This window comes from Mus caroli, unplaced genomic scaffold, assembly GCF_978045245.1.
Source record: "Mus caroli unplaced genomic scaffold, Mus_caroli_1 scaffold_10, whole genome shotgun sequence".
Lineage (NCBI taxonomy): Eukaryota > Metazoa > Chordata > Mammalia > Rodentia > Muridae > Mus > Mus caroli.
The window spans coordinates 36,126,406-36,143,918 of record NW_028227265.1 but is presented as its reverse complement, the minus strand read 5'-3'; the positions used below and the strand labels follow the sequence as shown (position 1 = coordinate 36,143,918).

The following is a 17,513-nucleotide window of genomic DNA, read 5'->3' as shown; positions in this document are numbered from 1 at the left end:
CACAAATTAGAGTCTTCTGGGGAAAGGGGACCACAATTGACAAATTATCTTCATCTAATTAATCAGTAAGCAAGACTGTGGAGTCATTGTCTTGATTAATGTCTGTTAGAGGGGTGGTCCCAGCCTACGGTAGGGGGATGGTTTTGTGTACTGTGTATTCAGATTCTGATTGATGTGCCTAGAGATCTGGTTGTAGTCTGGACATAAGCACTGTAATGATTATTGGAGCATCCCCTGTATCAATGACATGTGAAGATTGTTTGTCATCACCTCTGATTGGTTAATAAAGTGCTGATCAGCCAATAGCTGTTCAGGAAAAGAGAATAGGGCAGGAATTCTAATTCTAGCATGGGGGAGGAGGGTCCAAAAAAGAGGGTAGAGAGGGAAAGAGAGAAGGAGATGGACCAGGAAGTTTCACCATTAGGTCATAATGAGAGAGCAGCCATGAGGACACACATGGACCAGAGCGAGCTAGGGCAAGACCAGATGGCAAGTAGCAGGCAGCCTAGTTGGGTTACAATAGCTCAGAACCTTCCCAGCTCAGTACTGGCAGCTTGTTAATAAAAATATCAGGTCTGTGTTTAATTTATTTGGGAGCCCAAACAGGCTAGAACAGGCATAGAAATGCCCTGTCATTGTTCAGGGACAAGAGAAACTCCACCCGGAAGAATTACTTTATAGCCTATTGTGGGTGGTCCTCTGATATATGAAAGGCAAGAGGAGTGTGCCTTGAAAGCAAGCCAGTAAGGAACATTCTTTCATGTTCTCTTTAGCTCCTTTCTCAAATTCCTGCCCTAACTTCCCTCAATCATCAACTATGATTGGGATGTGCAAGCCAAAAAGCACTTTTTTTTCCCAAGCTGCTTTTGGTTATGATGTTTTAACACAGCAATTAAAAGCTGCTAGAAGATTAACCTGCCCCTCCCTTCTCTCCAGTTTATTGTCGTCTCAGGTGCTTTGCTCTTTAGCTCACAGATAAAATTTCATTTCCTCCACGAATGCATTGTAAGGTGGAGTTTTTCACCCTCCAACTCTGATGAAATGGCCCAGTCTTAAGCTTTGGGCCATCCACATTCTGAACTAAATAAATCTATCTTCTTTACCATCAACCAGTTTCCAGTATGTTGGCTACTTAGAAAAGACCAACACAAGTCCAATAAGGGAAAGAAGAAGGTCCAGTACCCTACCTGAAGAATCCCCAGATGGCCAAGCGGTACTGAATGGTCACCACCACCACATTTTCATGGGATGAGAGGGCTCGTCCATCATAGGTAGATGCCCCACCCACTACCAATCCACCTCCATGGATCCACACCATCACCTGGACAGCAAGAAAAGAAGCATCCAGTCATACGAAGTTGAAAAAGCTCATACATTTTCTGGTTTGGTTCTCTGGGCCATACCCTGACTCTGGGAGATCATCACTCAAAGTCATCTAGTGACAGCTTGTTGCAAAAGATAATCTCTGTCCTTACCTCACTAGGCTCAGGGAATAATCACCTTCATCATTTTCTACTTTTCCTATAGACCTCTCCCTGTTCAGTATCTATTCAGGTCTTTCCAAGTGTGAACATTATCGTAGGAAACAAAGTAGCCAGGGATGTTATGTTGTCTCAAACAGCACACTATCCTGATGTCTGAAAATTAGGAAGGGTCAGTATTCAAACTCTCAGCGCTGATAATACTAATGTACCTGAATAATTGTCTCCAGATCCACATGTCCTCAATGTGACCCCTTCCCAGTGTTCCCTCTGTTTCATGTTCTCCCCATCCCACTAAGTTCACATGCACATCCTCTAGGAAGTCTTCAGTTACCTAAGTACCTGGATGTCAAGAACACACCACAGACTGTGAGTACACTTGAGTCTGAGGGAGCATACAATAGCTCTTGATGATTCTTGGATTTAAAAAACTCGCATGTCATAGAATGGAGAGAGGATTAAGTTATAATTTATTACATTAAATGTTTTATTTATGTAGCATTACTAATAAAAATAATACAAACTATTCAATAAGTCTATGCTGAGCAATTTGAAATGATTATCCATAATTTAGATACTAATACTGCCCAATTTGACAGATAAGAAAAGACACAAGGCTGAGATGCATATAACCTTAATGAAAGCTGGGGATATGACCTGACTCAGCCACCTGGCCCTAGTGACTTTGCACAGAGCCCCCCATCCCTGCAGCTCATGGTCACAATTCAATAACCTGGTACTAGGCATGACCAGAACCCCTACAACTCTAAGGCCTTAAGAAAGATTAAGACTACAGCCCTCTTCTCTCTGGTGCATTGCTACTGCTATTTTGCCTACTGAGCCAGTACTGGCTACATGGTAGCCACTGAGTATTTACATTGAAGACTCCTATTTGAGGATGAGAAGCTGAGAAGGTAAGACATGGCATGGTCTTGCAGCAAGTGAAATGAAGACCAAAGATTCAAATCCAGACCTTGAGGATGAAGCCCTGTGTGCACTGTCAGTGGGGTTTCCCACTCTCATGTTCCCAGAGATCCTACTTCTCCTCCTAGAGGACTTCTCTGTCCAAGGAAGGACTGCATCGAGCTCCTCTTGTGTAAAGACTGAGCTCAAGAGCTGGTGGGCAATGATAGACATTTGATGTGTGCACACATGCATATGTGCAGACCACACTACAGGTTCCTGAAAGGCAAGGCTCCCATAATGGTTCATGTTCCTATTTCCATTGCCAAGGGTCTCATTGTGTAGACATACTGAGTTCACAGTAGAGGCCAATGAATGAGCAGAGATGAGATTTATTTTCATTTCCTTGTGCAAACTAAGCATGTTTAGGAGCAAATACTATTCTCAAGATCACAGCTTCCTCCTTCACTTCTGAGTCCTGTCCTAGAAGATTCTGAGAGACTGGGTGGCTACTCACACCCTATCTTAACTTCAAAGATCCACCCTATCTTAACTTCAAGGATCATCTCTTTTACAGTAGCTTGTCCTCAGGCCTCTGCCCTGTAACTGGTAGCCTGCCCTACCTCTGCCTCTTCATTTCTATGGGAAACGCTGACTCATTAGGCCATCAGCATGTGCCAAAGGCAACCTGGGAGGGGAAAGAACTACATACAATACAACCAGTTGGGTGGCAAAGGACATGAAAAGTACTTATGAGAGTGCCCCAGACTCCTCCCTCCACACTGCCATCATAGACCATGAGAGTTTCCCCTGACAGTGAAAGTCGTCACATGTAATCTGAAAAGAAAGTCAGCACATATCTCCCTTGCCAGCCCCTGCTTAAGAGCACAGGTGTGAAGATCGAAGAACCAAGCTCTTGTCCTGTCACCCCTTCTGTGTGTCCTCTTCCCTATATGAGCCTCAGTTTCCCTAACTATACAGAAAGGCTTGGGGTATTCATTTTTCTCTAAGATTCCTTTACTATAAGTTGTGCCTTACCTGCTCTGAGATTGTATTCTAAACTAATACCTGAAAGTATTTTTTTTTAATAGCATAAGAAATCATGGAGAAAACAATATGCAATTCTAGGCAAGTAGCAAGTCTGATGTCTTTAGGGAAGAGTGAAATATAAAAACTCTTAGCAGGATGAACTCTTGAATCAGACTGCCCATGATGCCCATGGTACCCATGGTGCCTATGGTGCCCTCTGCCCAGATGCCTTTGTTGCCTTCCGGTTGCACAGTGATCTGGGTGCTGGAACTCAGGAGTCTGAGTTAGTGAGCGCCTCACTTACTGGCAGCCTGTTGGTATTCTTCATCAAGTCCACAGGAGTGTAAACATTCAGGTAGAGACAGTCTTCTGAAAACCGCAGACGAATTTTCTCCTTGTTGTTTGTTATAAGGTCATTGACCATCTGCCCTAACACTGCATCTTGAGAGCACCTTAGAAGGAGAGAGAAAACATCAGATGCTCATCAAGACCAAAGCTGGAAATGTCACCTTAGGCCCAACATTGCCCTTGGAGGCTTGCCCCTGTGAATGACGCTGTTTTAACTAGATTGGATGTAAGTGCAATCCAGTAAAAAAAGATCCTAGTGGGAATCTTGGGACTGTATCAGATACCCAATGAGGCAATTATGAGCCTTATTACTTTACATTATATTGCTTAGGAGAGAAATAACACCTGAACTGACATCTCTGAGTATCTTGGACCTATTGATTTTTACCAGCTGATGAGAATGACTTAGGCACACAAACCATTGCTCAGGTTGTGTGTAGGCAGCTAGACACATCTGAGAGAGGCATTTCCTATTCCATTCCACTACCAAGAAGAGAGAGCATTAAGATAGGTGGCACAGAATGAAGAGAGAGGGGAGATCTGGGAGGGAAAGTGGGCGGGAGGGGTGGGAGAGGGGAACCTAATCTAGTATTGGGTGAGGGAAAAGGATTGAAGCCCTGAGGGCCAGCAGAAAGAGTGGAAACAGGCAACCTCAGGAAATGGGAGGTTGAGGGGACCCTCCAGAATGCACCATAGACCTAAGATGTAAGATACTCTCAGGAATCAAAGGGAAGGACCTTAGATAAAATGCCTGACAGTAGGGAGAGGGAACTTATAGAGCCCACCTCCAGCAGGAAGACAGGGCATCAAGTGAGGGATGGGGTTACTATCCCACAGTCACATCTCTAATCCATAATTGTTCCTGTTTGAAAGAATTACAGGGATGGAAATGGAGAGGAGCCTGAGGAAAAGAAGGTAGAGCGACAGTCCCAAAGTAGGACCAGCTCAGGGGGAGGTCTCAAGGCCTGACACTATTACTTTTTTTTTTTTTATTTTTATTACATATTTTCCTCAATTACATTTCCAATACTATCCCAAAAGTCCCCCATAGCGCCCCCCACTTCCCTACACACCCATTCCCATTCTTTTGGCCCTGGTATTCCCCTATATTGGGGCATATAAAGTTTGCAAGTCCAATGGGCCTCTCTTTCCATTGATGGCCGACTAGGCCATCTTTCGATACATATGCAGCTAGAGACAAGAGCTCCAGGGTTCTGGTTAGTACATCATGTTGTTCCAACAATAGGGTTGCAGATCCCTTTAGCTCCTTGGGTACTTTCTCTAGCTTCTCCATTGGGAGCCCTGTGATACATCCAATAGCTGACTGTGAACATCCACTCCTGTGTTTGCTAGGCCCCGGCATCATCTCACAAGAGACAGCTATATTTGGGTCCTTTCAGCAAAATCTTGCTAGTGTATGCAATGGTGTCAGCGTTTAGAAGCTGATTATGGGATGGATCCCTGGATACGCCAGTCTCTAAATGGTCCATCCTTTCATCACAGCTACGAACTTTGTCTCTGTAACTCCTTCCCTGGGTGTTTTGTTCCCAATTCTAAGAAGGTGCACAGTGTCCACACTTTGGTCTTCATTCTTCTTGAGTTTCATGCGTTTATCAAATTGTATCTTATATCTTGGGTGTCCTAAGTTTTGGGCTAATATCCACTTATCAATGAATACATATTGTGTGAGTTCTTTTGTGATTGTGTTACTTCACTCAAGATGATGCCCTCCAGGTCCATCCATTTGGCTAGGAATTTCATAAATTCATTCTTTTTAATAGCTGAGTAGTACTCCATTGTGTAAATGTACCATAATTTCTGTATCCATTCCTCTGTTGAGGGACATCTGGGTTCTTTCCAGTTTCTGGCTATTATAAATAGGGCTGCTATGAACATAGTGGAGCATGTGTCCTTTTTACCGGTTGGGACATCTTCTGGATATATGCCCAGGAGAGGTATTGCTGGATCCTCCAGTAGTACTATGTCCAATTTTCTGAGGAACCGCCAGACTGATTTCCAGAGTGGTTGTACAAGCTTGCAATCCCACCAACAATGGAGGAGTGTTCCTCTTTCTCCACATCCTCGCCAGCATCTGTTGTCACCTGAATTTTTGATCTTAGCCATTCTGACTGGTGTGAGGTGGAATCTCAGGGTTGTTTTGATTTGCATTTCCCTGATGATTAAGGATGTTGAACATTTTTTCAGGTGCTTCTCTGCCATTCGGTATTCCTCAGGTGAGAATTCTTTGTTCAGTTCTGAGCCCCATTTTTTAATGGGGTTATTTGACTTTCTGGAGTCCACCTTCTTGAGTTCTTTATATATATTGGATATTAGTCCCTTATCTGATTTAGGATAGGTGAAGATCCTTTCCCAATCTGTTGGTGGTTTTTTTGTCTTATTGATGGTGTCTTTAGCCTTGCAGAAGCTTTGTAGTTTCATGAGGTCCCACTTGTCAATTCTCGATCTTACAGCACAAGCCATTACTGTTCTATTCAGGAATTTTTCCCCTGTGCCCATATCTTCAAGGCTTTTTCCCACTTTCTCCTCTATAAGTTTCAGTGTCTCTGGTTTTATGTGAAGTTCCTTGATCCACTTAGACTTGACCTTAGTACAAGGAGATAGGAATGGATCGATTCGCATTCTTCTACATGTTAACAACCAGTTGTGCCAGCACCATTTGTTGAAAATGCTGTCTTTCTTCCACTGGATGTTTTTAGCTCCCTTGTCGAAGATCAAGTGACCATAGGTGTGTGGGTTCATTTCTGGGTCTTCAATTCTATTCCATTGGTCTATTTGTCTGTCACTATACCAGTACCATGCAGTTTTTATCACAATTGCTCTGTAGTAGAGCTTTAGGTCCGGCATGGTGATTCCACCAGAGGTTCTTTTATCCTTGAGAAGAGTTTTTGCTATCCTAGGTTTTTTGTTATTCCAGATGAATTTGCAGATTGCACTTTCTAATTCGTTGAAGAATTGATTTGGAATTTTGATGGGGATTGCATTGAATCTGTAGATTGCTTTTGGCAAGATAGCCATTTTTACAATGTTGATCCTGCCAATCCATGAGCATGGGAGATCTTTCCATCTTCTGAGATCTTCTATAATTTCTTTTTTCAGAGACTTGAAGTTTTTATTATACAGATCTTTCACTTCCTTAGTTAGAGTCACGCCAAGATATTTTATATTATTTGTGACTATTGAGAAGGGTGTTGTTTCCCTAATTTCTTTCTCAGCCTGTTTATTCTTTGTGTAGAGAAAGGCCATTGATTTGTTTGAGTTAATTTTATATCCAGCTACTTCACCGAAGCTGTTTATCAGGCTTAGGAGTTCTCTGGTGGAATTTTTAGGGTCACTTATATATACTATCATATCATCTGCAAAAAGTGATATTTTGACTTCATCTTTTCCAATTTGTATCCCTTTGATCTCCTTTTGTTGTCGAATTGCTCTGGCTAGGACTTCAAGTACAATGTTGAATAGGTATGGAGAAAGTGGACAGCCTTGTCTAGTCCCTGATTTTAGAGGGATTGCTTCAAGCTTCTCACCATTTACTTTGATGTTGGCTACTGGTTTGCTGTAGATTGCTTTTATCATGTTTAGGTATGGGCCTTGAATTCCTGATCTTTCCAAGACTTTTATCATGAATGGGTGTTGGATCTTGTCAAATGCTTTTTCCGCATCTAAGGAGATGACCATGTGGTTTTTGTCTTTGAGTTTGTTTATATACTGGATTACGTTGATGGATTTCCGTATATTGAACCATCCCTGCATCCCTGGGATGAAACCTACTTGGTCAGGATGGATGATTGTTTTGATGTGTTCTTGGATTCGGTTAGCAAGAACTTTATTGAGGATTTTTGCATCAATATTCATAAGGGATATTGGTCTGAAGTTTTCTATCTTTGTTGGGTCTCTTTGTGGTTTAGGTATCAGAGTAATTGTGGCTTCATAGAATGAGTTGGGTAGAGTACCTTCTGTTTCTATTTTGTGGAATAGTTTGTGAAGAACTGGGATTAGATCTTCTTTGAAGGACTGATAGAACTCTGCACTAAACCCATCTGGTCCTGGGCTTTTTTAGTTGGGAGACTATTAATGACTGCTTCTATTTCTTTGGGGGATATAGGGCTGTTTAGATCATTAACCTGATCTTGATTCAACTTTGGTACCTGGTATCTGTCTAGGAACTTCTCCATTTCATCCAGGTTCTCCAGTTTTGTTGAGTATAGCCTTTGGTAGAAGGATCTGATGGTGTTTTGGATGTCTTCAGGATCTGTTGTTATGTCTCCTTTTTCATTTCTGATTTTGTTAATTAGGATGCTTTCCCTGTGCCCTCTAGTGAGTCTGGCTAAGGGTTTATCTATCTTGTTGATTTTCTCAAAGAACCAGCTCCTTGATTGGTTGATTCTTTGAATAGTTTTTCTTGTTTCCACTTGGTTGATTTCACCCCTGAGTTTGATTATTTCCTGCCGTCTACTCCTCTTGGGTGAATTTGCTTCCTTTTGTTCTAGTGCTTTTAGGTGTGTTGTCAAGCTGCTAATGTGTGCTCTCTCTAGTTTCCTTTTGGAGGCACTCAGAGCTATGAGTTTTCCTCTTAGAAATGCTTTCATTGCGTCCCATAAGTTTGGGTATGTTGTTGCTTCATTTTCATTGAACTCTAAAAAGTCCTTAATTTCTTTCTTTATTCCTTCCTTGACCAAGGTATCATTGAGAAGAGTGTTGTTCAGTTTCCACGTGAAGGTTGGCTTTCTATTATTTATTTTGTTATTGAAGATCAGCCTTAGGCCATGGTGATCTGATAGGATGCATGGGACAATTTCAATATTTTTATATCTGTTGAGGCCTGCTTTGTGACCAATTATGTGGTCAATTTTGGAGAAGGTACCATGAGGTGCTGAGAAGAAGGTATATCCTTTTGTTTTAGGATAGAATGTTCTGTAGATATCTGCCAGTTCCATTTGATTCATAACTTCTGTTAGTTTCACTGTGTCCCTGTTTAGTTTCTGTTTCCATGATCTGTCCATTGGTGAAAGTGGTGTGTTGAAGTCTCCCACTATTATTGTATGAGGTGCAATGTGTGCTTTGAGCTTTACTAAAGTTTCTTTAATGAATGTGGCTGCCTTTGTATTTGGAGCATAGATATTCAGGATTGATAGTTCCTCTTGGAGGATTTTACCTTTGATGAGTATGAAGTGTCCCTCCCTGTCTTTTTTTATGACTTTGGGTTGGAAGTCCATCTTATCAGATATTAGAATGGCTACTCCAGCTTGTTTCTTCATGCCATTTGCTTGGAAAATTGTTTTCCAGCCTTTCATTCTGAGGTAGTGTCTATCCTTTTCTCTGAGATGAGTTTCCTGTAAGCAGCAAAATGTTGGGTCTTGTTTGTGTAGCCAGTTTGTTAGTCTATGTCTTTTTATCGGGGAGTTGAGTCCATTGATATTAAGAGATATTAAGGAAAAGTAATTGTTGTTTCCTGTTATTTTTGTTGTTAAAGTTGGCATTTTGTTCTTGTGGCTGTCTTCTTTTAGGTTTGTTGAGGGATTACCTTCTTGTTGTTTCTAGGGCGTGGTTCCTGTCCTTGTATTGGTTTTTTTCTGTTATTATCCTTTGAAGGGCTGGATTCGTGGAGAGATAATGTGTGAATTTGGTTTTGTCGTGGAATACTTTGGTTTCTCCATCTATGTTAATTGAGAGTTTGGCTGGGTATAGTAGCCTGGACTGGAATTTGTGTTCTTTTAGTGTCTGTATAACATCCGTCCAGGATCTTCTGGCTTTCATAGTCTCTGGTGAAAAATCTGGTGTAATTCTGATAGGCTTGCCTTTATATGTTACTTGGCCTTTTTCTCTTACTGCTTTTAGTATTCTATCTTTATTTAGAGCATTTGTTGCTCTGATTATTATGTGTCGGGAGGTATTTCTTTTCTGGTCCAGTCTATTTGGAGTTCTGTAGGCTTCTTGTATGTTCATGGGCATCTCTTTCTTTAGATTTGGGAAGTTTTCTTCTATAATTTTGTTGAAGATGTTTGCTGGTCCTTTGAGTTGAAAATCTTCATTCTCATCCACTCCTATTATCCGTAGGTTTGGTCTTCTCATTGTGTCCTGTATTTCTTGGATGTTTTGAGTTAGGATCTTTTTGCATTTTACATTTTCCTTGATTGTTGTGCCGATGTTCTCTATGGAATCTTCTGCACCTGAGATTCTCTCTTCCATCTCTTGTATTCTGTTGCTGATGCTCGTATCTATGGTTCCAGATTTCTTTCCTAGGGTTTCTATCTCCAGTGTTGCCTCATTTTGGGTTTTCTTTATTGTGTCTACTTCCCTTTTTAGGTCTAGTATGGTTTTGTTCATTTCCATCATCTGTTTGGATGTGTTTTCCTGTTTTTCTGTAAGGACTTCTACCTGTTTGATTATGTTATCGTGTTTTTCTTTAAGGATTTGTAACTCTTTAGCAGTGTTCTCCTGCCATTCTTTAAGGGATTTTTGTGCTTTCTCTTTATTGTCTTCTGCCTGTTTAGCAGTGTTCTCCTGCATTTCTTTAAGTGTGTTATTAAAGTCCTTCTTGAAGTTCTCTATCATCATCAGGAGATATGCTTTTAAATCCGTGTCTAGCTTTTCTGGTGTGTTGGGGTGCCCTGGACAGGGCGAAGTGGGGGTGCTGGGTTCTGATGATGGTGAGTGGTCTTGGTTTCTGTTAGTAAGATTATTACGTTTACCTTTCGCCATCTGGTAATCTCTGGGGTTAGTTGTTATCGTTGTCACTGTTTAAAGATTGGAGCAGAAGCTGTGTTCCACTCACCAGCAGTCTCTAAATCCTGCGGCGGGGGTCGTGGGTAGCTGACGGTACCCCGGTGCTGGTCCAGCCGGAAGAGGCCTGTGGTCCTACACAGGCCGTTTTTCTGCTTCCCTAACTAATGCAGTCTCTGGTCCCGCGTGCAATTGGATTGGAGCAGAAGCTGTGTTCCACTCTCCAGAAGTCTTAAGATCCTGTGGTGGGTGTTGTGGGTAGCTGGTGAGTGTCAGCCGACCCTGCGCCCCAGCTGCCCCGGTGCTTTTCTGACCGGAAGAGGGTTGTGGCCCTATGTAGGCCGGATTTCTCTCTCCCCAACCAGAGCAGTCTCAGGTCCCGCGTGATTGGATTGGAGCAGAAGCTGCTGACACTATTACTTAGGCTATGGAGTGCTCACAAAAAGGGACCTATCGTGACTGCCCTCTGAAAGACTCAACAGGCAGCTGAAAGAGTCAGATGCAGATATTTGCACCCAACCAATGGACAGAAGCAGCTGACCCCTGATGATGAATTAGGGAAGGAGGAAAGAAGCTGAGAAGGGTGATCCTGTAGAAGGACCAGTAGTCTCAATTAATCTGGACCCCCGAGATCTCTCAAACACTGGACCGCCAAACAGACAGCATGCACCAGCTGATATAAGGCTCCACACACATACAGTAGAAGACTTCTGGGTCTGTGTTCATTCAGAGATGATGCACCTAACCCTCAAGAGACTGGAGGCCCCAGGGAGTCTAGAGGTCAGGTGGGATAGGGGGTAGGGGCAGTCACATGGAGGCAAGGGGTAGGGAGGAGATATGGGATATGGAGCAGTCAGAAGGTGGATGGGGAGCAGGGAATGGAATATGGAGTGTAAAAAATAAATTAATTTAATTAAAAAAAGAAAGAAACATCTCTCTTCCTTACACATCATAATCTAACATAACACGTTATTTATTTGTTAACATCTGTGCTTTCTTTTGTTTCCCCCTCATGCTAAGACGTAGCTCAATGATTCTAGAAATCTGAGTTTGGTTCCTTAATGGATCTTTATATTAGAGCATGCCTGGCTCACAACAGATGTTCAATGATGTGTGCTGAACAGAGGACTCTAGAAAACTATAGTGGTTCTGAAATGTTTCTTGAGGATCCTAGAACAATGTATCAGAGAATGATTTAAATTCCTTTCTGTATTGCTCAGATACATATTTCCTAACAGAAAGGGGCCTCAAACCACCCCCAGTGGGACTTACATAGGAGGGTACGAGGTGGCATTCTTCACGAAGCTCCAGGGCTCTGGAGGCTGTGGTGGAGCAAACCTCAGGGATCCAAGTGGGGGCTTGGCAAAGGGGACTCCCAGGAAGACGGCCACAGGCTGTGTGAATTCTTCTAAGCTGATGTACTTCCCCAGGACTTTGCCATGAATGGTGTCCACCACGGGGGGTGAGGATGGGTACCCTCCTGGAAAAAAGAGAGGACACATAAATTTGTCAGAAGGGAAAGGTTGGACCTGCTTTCTAAGTGGATTGGGGCACTTTTAAGATGTGGCATTGAATTTTCATAGGACTCATTTGCTTCTGACATAAGAAAGAAACTGCCCTTATCTCAGAGTACCTAGTGGAAAAGTAATCTGAGGCTGGAGCTATCAAAGCATCTGACCAAAAGTCATTGGGGTAGTCAGAAATATACAGGACCTTTGTTTGCCTTTTAGAAGCCTTCAGCAACTCTTACCCAATAAGATCCTAGGCAGAGAGGCATGCTGGATGAGAGAGCAAACAAGAAGTTATCCCTTCTCTCAGAGTGGTCCACCAGATGCTGAGATCAAAGAGGAGAGCCAGGATGAGTTGGGAAAAAAAAAAAGGTAGGCCTTCTGAGTGGTTCCACTACAATGAAACTGATACTTAATGTAAGTGAAAAAAAAAGATCAAAGGCTGGGAGATAACTAAGCATGAATAAATAAAAGTAAGACAGAACAGCACAGACTGTGGCTGAGAAGGAAGGGTGGCATATGACTGCTAGCAGAGAAATCGCATAGGAAGGGTGAAATGATCTAGCATGAGCGGGCACAAGTCAGGGATGAGGGAGACATTAGCTTTCGTGTCATGGAGTAGTTTGCAACAGGAATAGTTTTGGTCCTAAGAACACAATGGTCTTCTAAAATATTCTAGTGACTCAGCATAGTGTCATCTAAATGTAAAGGAAACTGGATGCCAAGCCCTGTCTGAACCATTGACTCCATTCTTGAAAAGCAGGCAATATTTCTCATTTCCTTGAAGCTTCCTTGTCTGTCTTCTTTCTGCCCGCTTTGAGATTGGAAGGGACTGACCTAGTCCTTCTCTAAGAGGCAGAAGAACATTCATAAACTTCCCCATCACAATCCTGACGTTCCATTGTTTGGTTAATAGTCATGTTTTCGGAGTATTGCCCATAAGGCGTGGTTCCTCTTGCCTTCACATTGTTTCCTTCTAGATAAAATGGTGTGGATGAAAAGCTCCTTAAAAATATGTTCCCTGCCCCAAAGAAAATTCCACACTTCATCACACAGAAAAAAATTAGTATGTGGTATTGGAGAGTTTTCATAGTAAATTACCTTTAAAAATAGTATTTATGGGTATCCTAAGTTTCTGGGCTAATATCCACTTCTATCATGTGACTTCCTTTGTGATTGGGTTACCTCACTCAGGATGATATCCTCCAGATACATCCATGTGCCTAAGAATTTCATAAATTCATTGTTTTTAATAGCTGAATAGTACTCCATTGTGTGAATGTACCACATTTTCTGTAACCATTCCTCTGTTGAGGGACATCTGGGTTCTTTCCAGCTTCTGGCTATTATAAATAAGGCTGCTATGAACATAGTAGGGCATGTGTCCTTATTACCAAGTGGAACATCTTCTGGGTATATGCCCAGGAGAGGTATTGCTGGATCTTCTGGTAGTACTATGTCCAATTTTCTGAGGAACCGCCAGACTGATTTCTAGAGTGGTTGTACAAGCTTGCAATCCCACCAGCAATGGAGGAGTGTTCCTCTTTCTCCACATCCTTGCCAGCATCTGATGTCACCTGAATTTTTGATCTTAGCCATTCTGACTGGTGTGAGGTGGAATCTCAGGGTTGTTTTGATTTGCATATCCCTGATGATTAAGGATGTTGATCATTTTTTCAAGTGCTTCTCAGCCCTTCGGTATTCCTCAGTTGAGAATTCTTTCCTTAGCTCTGTACCCCATTTTTAATGGGGTTATTTGAATTTCTGGAGTTCAGCTTCTTGAGCTCTTTGTATATATTGGATATTAGTCACCTATCAGATTTAGGATTGGTAAAAATCCTTTCCCAATCTGTCGGTTGCCTTTTTGTCTAATTGACAGTATCTTTTGCCTTACAGAAGCTTTGCAATTTTATGAGGTCCCATTTGTCGATTCTTGATCTTACAGCACAAGCCATTGCTGTTCTGTTCAGGAATTTTTCCCCTGTGCCCATATCTCCGAGGTTTTTCCCCACTTTTGCAAAACACAAGAAAATCAAGAAGAAGGAAGACCAACATGTGGATACTTCATTCCTCCTCAGAGTTGGGAACAAAATACCCATGGAAGGAGTTACAGAGACAATGTTTGGAGCTAAGACAAAAGGATGGGCCATCCAGAGACCACCCTACCCGAGGATCCATCCCATAACTAGCCACCAAACATAGACACTATTGCACATGCCAGCAAGATTTTGATATAGCTGTCTCATGTGAGGCCATGCCAGTACCTGGTAAATACAGAAGTGGAGGCTCACAGTCATCTATTAGATGGAACACAGGGCCCCTAATGGAGGAGCTAGAGAAAGTATCCAAGGAGCTGAAGGGGTCTGCAACCCTATAGGTGGAACAAAATATGAACTAACCAGTATCCCCAGAGCTCGTGTCTCTAGCTGCATATGTAGCAGAAGATGGCCTAGTCGGCCATCATTGGAAAGAGAGGCCCCTTGGTCTTGCAAACTTTATATGCCTCAGTACAGGGGAATGCCAGGGCCAAGAAGTGGGAGTGGGTGGGTAGGGGAGCAGGGCAGGGAGGAGGGCATAGGAGACTTTTGGGATAGCATTTGAAATGTAAATGAAGAAAATATCTAATAAAAATTGAAAAAGTAGTATTTATGACACATGGTCTCAATAGCCACCTCCATAATTTGTATATTTGCATTATTTGTCATTCTTTCTGTTCTAATTGTTGTAATTAAAACCAAATGAAGATTTTTGTAGAGATGTACACTTGACATCTGATTTATGGTGTTTTGATTTGATGACATTTAACTGATGTTCTATGTTTTTACTTTAAGATCATTATCAGAACTTAATCTCATTCAAGTCTGAAATGGGCTTTATAGAGAGAAGATTCATTAACATTAGAAACTCTTTGGGAAAAATCCTGGTTACAAGCTTGGGACTGTGCCTGATGCTATTAGAAGTCAGTCCCACGCTTGTCTCCTGTTGTCATTGGTATTAATTATTACCATATTACCAACACCTGGAAAACCTGAGCCTGGGGAGATCCACAAATGGAAACACTGCGTGTTGATCTTTTTGTTCATGAATTTAAAGAGTTTTTTTTCTCCTGAGCATATGGTCCTTTTATAATGAGGAAGAAACTGCTATGAATAAATATGGAGATGTATATGAGAAATGAAGACGTATTCCTGCCCTAATGTGGGGCCAAAGTTAAGAGTAAAGCATGAATAAGTGACACTGGCTCCTTGTAAGATGAAGGTGGTCAGATATCTTTGTAAAAAGATGCTACTAGCCAGATGTTATGGGACACATTTGTGACTGAGGCTGAGGTCCAATGATCACCTCAAGTTTAGGTGAGATTGGGATAAATAGTAGGACAAAAGGAAGCAAAACAGAAATGTCAGTGGAGTTGGTCATCCCAATACTAGAAGAAGTGGATTAACACACTTGAGAGAACACAGCATGAGTGCACATGATTCTGTGGCAGAGAGAGGAGATGTAAATGAAGACAGAGAGCCAAAGATGAAAATCAGGCATGGCTGGAGGTTAGAGTGAGAGCAGTGTAAGAGTGACATGTTCCATAGAAGCCTAGGCTGAGAAGAGGAGGAATTGGCAAAATTTTTTCATATCTAGATACAAATCACTTAGGTGTGGTGTGTATTAGTTCAGTGGTGAACTTTCCAAAGCTGACAAAGTAAAGTGTTTACTTTATATAATGAGGAAGGGAGACAAAAATATTATCAACAGTTGATACCAGTTGCATTATTTGGAATGCTCAAATATTGGATACCTCCCATAAGCCAAATGCACATTCTAGTCCTTTTAATACTTAAGCCTTGCTAGTTGACTGGTAATATGCACACTTAACAGATGGACATAAGGTATTCAGAAAAATGGACCTCCAAAGGATGGAAATGGGGTAGTGTTGCCAGGGCAGTGAGCATATCCCTTTGTTCTTAATATCCCTGTCTTACAGTTGGGCCTTTCCTGTCCTATATAAACAAGAAATACAAACTCAAGAAAGGATGAGAATGTCAAGTCCCTGATGGCTGTGTACTTGCTCTGGATTCATGAGCCAAAGGTAGACCAGAACATGAGTTTCCAGAAAACCCTGGGAAGGGAACATGTTCTTGTGAGCCTAATTTCCCAGCTGATGAAAGGGAAGGATTATATGTTGAGACTCAATATTATACCATATGTTAATGATTAACTTAATCTGTGGGTCTGATCCTGTGACTTGTAGGACCCCATTTCCCTGTCGGAACAGCCATTCTTAGGATCTATGTGACCTGAGTCAGCATCCTAACCACTTCCTTCTCATAGCATGGACAACACCCTCAGCCATCATTACCTAGAACCTTACACCACACAGTCAAAGCAGGCAGTGTTCCCAGGATTCCCTTGCAATTCTCACAAATCCTACACCTACATATGCTGTCTCATCTCTTTGTTCAGAATAGATCCTAAAGAGCAATTTGCTAAGACTCCCCACTCCTGCATCTCCTGACTGAGCTTGGTGCTTCTTCTTTGTGTCCTCCCAGTTTTGTGTCCCTTCCCTTAGGAATACCTAATAATAAATGTCTTTCAAAGGGTCATTAGACCCTGGTGTGTTGGCCTGACCATACCTCAAATCTTCTTTTAATCCATTCCTTTTGAAGTCAATTCCTATTTATGCGTCCTTTGTTACACTTCCTTTCAACCAACCACCACCCTATGCCTATGCACTTTAGAAAGAAAACCTATTAAATCTTTCCTAAAGTAAGGTGAGGTAAGAAAACCGAGATGTCCTAGTTGCTCTGTATGAGGTACTAGGTTGTCTCTTAGCCCCTCTGCACCACTGTGAACTGCTGTGTCTCAGTTATCCTCTCCTGATCCAGGGTGTCCAGTCCCAGGGAAATCATCCAGGTCAAGATAGTGAAAACCTTGTAGAATTAGATCCATCTTGCCTTTGTTCGACAAAGACACATCTCTATCTACCTCTGCCTAGAGCAAGTATTTTGACTTCTATTTGGAAGAACTCACCCAATGCCATGGCTGACAGGGACAGCAGAATCAGAGCATAGAAGCACATCATGGGAAAACAGACTTGCAGTAGAGTGAAGTCTTCAGCTCTGATCTGTAATGAAGGAGAATAATACTGGTCCCACCTCTTTGCTGGAGACTCACCCAGATATCTTGGCTATAAAGCACAATTATAAAACCCTTGATGACAGAAACCCCTCCCTCTTCCAAGAAGTTCCCCCAGACTTTCCGTGGGATCCCTAAGCTATATCTCCACACAGATTTTACCTGGCTTAACTTGGTCACACACCCATATCTTGCCCTCTTTTATTTGAACAGTCATGACCCAAATCTCAGATTACAGATAACTGGAAACTAATCCAACAGTTTTTCTTCACAAATTTCTCTCTGCCACACATTCTCACCTCTGTGCTCTGTGAGCCTCCCAAAGACTGACAGATGCCTTCAGACAGAGGGAAGTCTTGGTTGGGGGGTCCTTACA

The 17,513-nt window shown here is 42.1% G+C and overlaps 1 protein-coding gene across 1 annotated transcript in view; it reads right to left on the bottom strand.

The window, feature by feature from the left end:
- LOC110300016 (carboxylesterase 1E-like) overlaps positions 1 to 17,125 on the bottom strand; it is a 32,598-nt gene extending 15,473 nt beyond the window's left edge. The window contains exons 1-4 of the mRNA XM_021170047.3: positions 17,033 to 17,125; positions 11,775 to 11,982; positions 3,718 to 3,865; positions 1,188 to 1,321 (exon numbers count right to left, since the gene is read on the bottom strand). Coding sequence (XP_021025706.2) covers positions 1,188 to 1,321; positions 3,718 to 3,865; positions 11,775 to 11,982; positions 17,033 to 17,084 — 542 coding nt within the window. The 5' untranslated portion in view covers positions 17,085 to 17,125. The remainder of the gene's footprint in view (positions 1 to 1,187; positions 1,322 to 3,717; positions 3,866 to 11,774; positions 11,983 to 17,032) is intronic.
- Between the last annotated feature and the right edge of the window lie 388 nt (positions 17,126 to 17,513).